The 7,353-nt window shown below is 40.5% G+C and overlaps 1 protein-coding gene across 5 annotated transcripts; it reads left to right on the top strand.

Annotated features, from left to right (window-relative positions):
• Window positions 1–1,562: 1,562 nt before the first annotated feature.
• LOC103520183 lies at window positions 1,563–3,576 on the top strand. Of its 5 annotated transcripts, none has more exons than XM_026831407.1 (3): window positions 1,563–2,272; window positions 2,388–2,474; window positions 3,046–3,576. In XM_026831407.1, exons 1-3 carry the CDS (start codon window positions 1,831–1,833, stop codon window positions 3,525–3,527), a joined length of 1,011 nt encoding a protein of 336 aa, XP_026687208.1. In that variant the 5' UTR covers window positions 1,563–1,830; the 3' UTR covers window positions 3,528–3,576. The 5 variants fall into 5 exon arrangements, with proteins under 5 accessions (XP_026687208.1, XP_026687207.1, XP_008483498.1 ...); XM_026831406.1 differs by having other exon boundaries at window positions 1,564–2,272; window positions 2,388–2,458; window positions 3,030–3,576; XM_008485276.2 differs by having other exon boundaries at window positions 1,570–2,322; window positions 2,438–2,458; window positions 3,030–3,576.
• The last annotated feature ends 3,777 nt before the right edge of the window (window positions 3,577–7,353 follow it).

The raw sequence follows: 7,353 nt of genomic DNA, 5'->3' as shown, positions 1-7,353 counted from the left end.
TTGAGTATCTCCTCCTCTCCGCATAAGACATTGTCATTTCTCTTGTGGTAAGGTACGTAATGCTAATGATAATTTGTTTTCGTTTCCCCTTCCTCTCATTCGTCTTCCTTTCCCCTCCTTTATCTTCATCTTCTTTCCCCTCCCTTATCTTTATCCATCTCCTTTGTTCACAGGACCAGGTAGGGTGCCCAAGGGGGTAAGGAAGAAGGGGAAGAGAATAAGTAAGGAGAATGCATCAAGACAGACGAAATGTAAGGGGGGAGGGACAAAACGTAGGCGAGGGACGAAATGGTGGGGGGAATTGGAGGAAGAAAGCGAAATAAAGGGACAAGATAAGAAGTGGGAAAATGAAGATGGCATTGTCAGAAGCTACTTAAAGCGAATCACGAGGGAAAAGGGAAAGTTAACGGATATAAATAACCCAGGAAAAGCGGATATGAAAGGGAAAAAACCCGTTAAACCTCCTTTATCTTCGTTTTCCTTTCCCCTCCTTTATCCTTATCCATCTTCTTTGTTCTCAGGACCAGGTAGGGGGTAAGAAAGAAGGAGAAGAGAAGTGAGGCGAATGCATCAAGACAGACGAAATGTAAGGGGGGGAGGGACAAAACGTAGGGGAGGGACGAAATGGTGGGGGGGAATTGGAGGAAGAAAGCGAAATAAAGGGACAAGATAAGAAGTGGGAAAATGAAGATGGCATTGTCAGAAGCTACTTAAAGCGAACCACGAGGGAAAAGGGAAAGTTAACGGATATAAATAACCCAGGAAAAGCGGATATGAAAGGGAAAAAACCCGTCTCCATATTATGAAGGATAATGATTATTACATTTTATTACCTTACCCCATTGTGAAATGAGGAGCAGCGCCTTTTTTTACCTCTTATTTTTTTATTTATTTTCTCCAAGTTTAATTTGAAGGCATCTTCAGATCTTTTGAAAAAGTCTCTTTATTCTTTTCGTTATAAAGAGTTAAAGAATTTGAATTTAAAAATAAACAATAATTAGGTATTACTTTTCTTATCCTTATCATATCTATAAGAAGGAAAGTAAGGTTTCAACACTTGTTTTTAAACCATTTTGCTGATTCTTGCTCTTGCAGCATTGGTAGGCCTTTTTGGGCTTGGCACTCCCAAGGCACTTGGTCGGATATTCGACCAAAGATCAGAAAGGACCTTCAAATTAAATAAAATTGTATACTCCGGTTTCGTGTAGGAGCTTACAAAGTCGAAAGCCTTCAAGTAATGTCGCGGTACAGAAGAGGGGTGGCGCAATAATAAAAAAAGGAACCTAATCTAAATGACATTATTGCTAATGCGTTTACATTATTGTGCACAGCACTCCTCTACCCCCGACCAGTTCTTACCCCACCCACCCCGACTACTTCTTGTAAGAAAAGTAATTATCGGAGGGTAGGCACGAGAGAGAGCTTTGTCTTTTGTTATTAAGATTGTAATTCTTTATTATGATCAGACTATGATGAATGAGGTGCTTCAAACCCCTCCTGGAATACAGAGACAATAGACTTGATAAAGAAAAGGTTTTTACAAGAGAGAGCATTCGAACTGTCTGATGAGGTGAAATCATTGTGAAGCTTTCAGCCACGCCAAACTTGAACTTATAAATCGGTCACCCCAAATAATCGTTCGTGATCACGGCTCAATGTATAACGTCAAAATTCCAGTAGTTAAACCCAGAGGAACGTATTTTCAAGAAACACTTAAAGTAGCCGTGAATTCAAGTGTTGGAATGGCCGTAAAGTTATTGCAACAAGCGACTTGAAAACAAAAGCTGAGAAGAACTATAAGGTCAGACACAAGTTGATGACCTCATTACCATGTGTTACACTGACTGCTTCTTGTTTTACTTCACTATCCGGGCAGGTTCTTCTTGTGTCTCTTCCATTCTTCTGGCGTTGGGTATCATAGGATGCATTCTAGTCCCTGTCCTCCCATTCTCTGGTAACAGAATACAGTTCTGTATGATCATGGCGTACATGATCCTACTTGTTATTGCCTTCACCGTAACACTCTGTGGATCTCTCACAGATTCCAAAGTCTCCATTGGCTTCGGTCTCTTGCTAGGTGTCGTCGCCTTCATCTTGTGGATGACGCTAACCATTCCGACAATCTTGGCCTTCCGAAAAGCGAGTATCAACGACTTCTGTCTTGGTATGAACTGTGGTGAATCCCATTGGTTGGTCCCTCGCATCTGGATGGACACGGACTTTGAAGATTTCCCAACAACAACACAAAAGATAAAGAGGTCCGGAATGGATGGTGAGTTTATTAAGGTCGATTCGGTTGGACCCAAGGTTATCATGTCTCACGATGGACACGGACTTTGAAGATTTCCCAACAACAACACAAAAGATAAAGAGGTCCGGAATGGATGGTGAGTTTATTAAGGTCGATTCGCTTGGACCCAAGGTTATCATGTCTCAGGATGATACTGATAATGCCAAAGTAATTCTTGTGGAAGATAGCCCCAGCGTAGGTAGCAAGATGGAAACAAACGGTGATGATGCCAGTCTGGATAAACACGAGGATAGCAAAGGAAAAACTTACTCGTAGATTGTAAAAACAAAAACAGCATTTGTCACATCATAAAAAACACAAACTAAAGGTAGGTAGGTAGGTAGGTAGGTAAATAAACTATACAAGTAGGTACATATGTATATCTGAGAAGTACATACTCTGCCCTCGTAAAATGCACCAGGGATAAGTACCTACAGCTAGAGAAGAGAGAGAAAGAGAAAGAGAGAGAATGAGAGAATAAAGGAGGATAAAAAAGAGAGAGAGAATGGGAGAAGAAGAAAGAAAGAGGGAGAGGAGAAGAGATGTGATATGAGAATATACGAGGAACGGAAAGGAGGAGGGAGCAAATGGGAGGAAGAAAAGAGGGAGAAAGAAGATAAAGGAGGGGAGAAAGAGGGAGGAAGAAGATAAAGGAGGGGAGAAAGAGGGTAAGAAAGAAGGGAGGGAGGTAAGAACTATTTTTATGAACTGTGTAAGTGTCATAAATTTTAATGCCAAAGTAATCCTTGTGGAAGATAGCCCCAGCGTAGGTAGCAAGATGGAAACAAACGGTGATGATGCCAGTCTGGATAAACACGCTAAAGATACAATATCGAAGTCGGCGACTACAACAATATCGTCAGACGCCAGACTCCTCTTGGATGAAGATACTGATTGGTTAGATCTTGCTGAACATATACTGGAAGGAGATGGCAACACTCAAGGGCACTCGGTGTCCAAACGTCAAATCAATCTGGCCAAACAACTGAAAAAACTAAGAGAGTCTCGGTTCGAAGATCCTAGGATCTTGTCTAACTCTATGACTGTGATGACACTGACCAGAACAAGATCCATTATATTGACATTCCTGTACGGATTGCTACATGTGTTCGTCTTGATCACTATCTTTATGAATCTGGCAAGCTTTGTATGTCGAGAGGACGAGGAGTTACCACGTCAACCCATTGAATTTGATGAACCAATTTGTGAAAGTACGACCTGTTGGAAACCTGTATGACAGAGGGAACTCTAATCATCAATTAAATGCTCGAGTTATCAGCACATAACTATTTGTAATGTAAATTTATTGCAAGAGAGCAGAAGGAGGGAGCGGGGAAAGGACCAAAGTAATCCTTGTGGAAGATAGCCCCAGCGTAGGTAGCAAGATGGAAACAAACGGTGATGATGCCAGTCTGGATAAACACCCTACGGATACAATATCGAAGTCGGCGACTACAACAATATCGTCAGACGCCAGACTCCTCTTGGATGAAGATACTGATTGGTTAGATCTTGCTGAACATATACTGGAAGGAGATAGCAACACTCAAGGGCACTCGGTGTCCAAACGTCAAATCAATCTGGCCAAACAACTGAAAAAACTAAGAGAGTCTCGGTTCGAAGATCCTAGGATCTTGTCTAACTCTATGACTGTGATGACACTGACCAGAACAAGATCCATTATATTGACATTCCTGTACGGATTGCTACATGTGTTCGTCTTGATCACTATCTTTATGAATCTGGCAAGCTTTGTATGTCGAGAGGACGAGGAGTTACCACGTCAACCCATTGAATTTGATGAACCAATATGTGAAAGTACGACCTGTTGGAAACCTGTATGACAGAGGGAACTCTAATCATCAATTAAATGCTCGAGTTATCAGCACATAACTATTTGTAATGTAAATTTATTGCAAGAGAGCAGAAGGAGGGAGCGGGGAAAGGACGCTGCACCACAAAATCACAAATACCTAACAACAAAGTAATATTACTCCCCAGCAGATACAAGAGAACTGCAAGATCAAATTCCACGTAAAGGGAGGGAACTATGCTATTAAAAATATCATCAGCGTTAAAACGCTACTTATTTCTTCCTAGATTTTGCTAACACAATATTGACTTGTCATAACGGGAACTATGCTATTAAAAATATCATCAGCGTTAAAACGCTACTTATTTCTTCCTAGATTTTGCTAACACAATATTGACTTGTCATAAAAACATTCTCAACCTTGACATACTGCCGCTGGAAATTAGAAAACTATTTTTATAATGATCAAATTCCACGTAAAGGGAGGGAACTATGCTATTAAAAATATCATCAGCGTTAAAACGCTACTTATTTCTTCCTAGATTTTGCTAAACCAATATTGACTTGTCATAAAAACATTCTCAACCTTGACATACTGCCGCTGGAAATTAGAAAACTATTTTTATAATACTTGGGGTGGAGAATACAGACAAAATTCTCATCTCAACATAAAAAGCTCCTCTCGTCCTTCATGCTGCATTGGGAAATCAGCTGTTCTCTTTTTTTATAAGAAAAACGAATTATTTCCCCTTTTTCCTTCCCAGGAAAACAATGGACGAAGGGCTTACAGTGGCGCCATCTGAGCGGAATACATCGGCAACTCTGTAATCAATAACATGAAACCAGCATGCTTTCTAATAAAAGCTCTCCAAGCTTTCTCTCGTTACGAGCTTTCCACGTGCTTTTGTATACAGACTTTTCAGTAGGAGGAGGGATGATAGGGAGGGATACCATCGAAATAGAAAATAGAACCTTTTTGTGTTTTTCCAACATGATTTTCTCAAGTACATGAATGGCGCTACTATTATCTAGCTTGTTTTTATTTCATGTTGTTTGTTCAGCTAGTTTTTGTTTGCTTTTTTCCGCCCAGGGACGAAGAGAAGGAGGAGGGATGATAGGGAGGGATACCATCGAAATAGAAAATAGAACCTTTTTGTGTTTTTCCAACATGATTTTCTCAAGTACATGAACGGCGCTACTATTATCTAGCTTGTTTTTATTTCATGTTGTTTGTTCAGCTAGTTTTTGTTTCCTTTTTTTTTTTCCGCCCAGGGACGAAGAGAATATTCCCGAGTTTATTGTAAAAATAGAAAGTAGTACATGAACGGCGCTACTATTATCTAGCTTGTTTTTATTTCATGTTGTTTGTTCAGCTAGTTTTTGTTTCCTTTTTTTCCGCCCAGAGACGAAGAGAGTATTCCCGAGTTTATTGTAAAAATACAAGTCAAATTCCATTGAGTTAGAATACCTGGGTTTTCACAGTAACCTAGTCGTTGATAACAGCTACCTAACTGTACACAAAACAGTAAACACCCGGATTTTCCCATCATCGATTCAACTGCTTTCGTTTGTTTTTATTGGACTCGATATCTCTGCAATTTTGTTTACAAGGGTCAAACCTTGGAATAAAATTTTATGTCTGTGTTTCACATGTGGAAATAATATTGAGTGTATCACGCGGGACTCATGAGTGCTTTTGCTTTCTGTTTTTTATGATTTTTTTTCAATTTCTACATCCAAACATAGAAATGTATTGTGGAGTTCCTCCGTAAAGAGAAGAGTGAGCCGATTCATAAAAGTGATCCCCAAGTCTCTAACCCTTACATGACAAATTTCACAGTTGTTCAGATTCAATTGGGATGTAATTTTTATTTCGAAGCTACACTGGCCACTAAAACTCAGACGGTCTGAGCGTGAGTGGGGGAAAAAGCTTCAGACCTAGATCTCTCAGATGGTCTGAGAGACATAAATAGTTTCGAGCTTTTTCCGCAACACACATTACGACTATCTGTCAAAGTTTGAGAGTGAGTGGTTGGCAGGCTGGCTGGCGTTACAGTCCGGAATGGATGGTGAGTTTATTAAGGTCGATTCGCTTGGACCCAAGGTTATCATGTCTCAGGATGATACTGATAATGCCAAAGTAATCCTTGTGGAAGATAGCCCCAGCGTAGGTAGCAAGATGGAAACAAACGGTGATGATGCCAGTCTGGATAAACACGCTAAAGATACAATATCGAAGTCGGCGACTACAACAATATCGTCAGACGCCAGACTCCTCTTGGATGAAGATACTGATTGGTTAGATCTTGCTGAACATATACTGGAAGGAGATGGCAACACTCAAGGGCACTCGGTGTCCAAACGTCAAATCAATCTGGCCAAACAACTGAAAAAACTAAGAGAGTCTCGGTTCGAAGATCCTAGGATCTTGTCTAACTCTATGACTGTGATGACACTGACCAGAACAAGATCCATTATATTGACATTCCTGTACGGATTGCTACATGTGTTCGTCTTGATCACTATCTTTATGAATCTGGCAAGCTTTGTATGTCGAGAGGACGAGGAGTTACCACGTCAACCCATTGAATTTGATGAACCAATTTGTGAAAGTACGACCTGTTGGAAACCTGTATGACAGAGGGAACTCTAATCATCAATTAAATGCTCGAGTTATCAGCACATAACTATTTGTAATGTAAATTTATTGCAAGAGAGCAGAAGGAGGGAGCGGGGAAAGGACGCTGCACCACAAAATCACAAATACCTAACAACAAAGTAATATTACTCCCCAGCAGATACAAAACAAAAGAGCAAGAGAGAGAGAGAGGGAGAGAAAGAGAGGCTGTGGTGAACCTCCTGGAATGTTATATGGGAACGTCGTATTAGAGAGAGATGAAAAAAGGACAACCCTCTCTCTCATCCCCATATCATTTTCCTGTGTGTAAAACACAAACATTCTTCAAGTTTTGAATTACTTCGGGATATAAAGACTCGTCCATGGAAGAGAAAGAAGAGGAGGAGGAGGAAGAGGAAAAGAAGGGGGAGGAACAGGAAGAGGAGAAGGAGAAAGAGAAGAAGGTGAATGGGTACAGAAAGAGGAGGGAGAGAGGGGAAGAGAAGGGAGAGAATAATAGAACAAGTTTACCTCCAGATACCCAAATATATGGAGGTGACGAAAAATTCCAACGGAAGGAGGAGGAGGAGGAGAAGAAAAAGGAAAAGGAGAAGAAGACGAAAAAGAAGAAAA

Source organism: Diaphorina citri, unplaced genomic scaffold (genome assembly GCF_000475195.1).
Source record: "Diaphorina citri unplaced genomic scaffold, Diaci psyllid genome assembly version 1.1 scaffold3300, whole genome shotgun sequence".
In the NCBI taxonomy this organism is placed as follows: Eukaryota; Metazoa; Arthropoda; class Insecta; order Hemiptera; family Psyllidae; genus Diaphorina; species Diaphorina citri.
The sequence above is the reverse complement of the archived record's forward strand: the minus strand, read 5'-3'. Positions and strand labels throughout refer to the sequence as shown.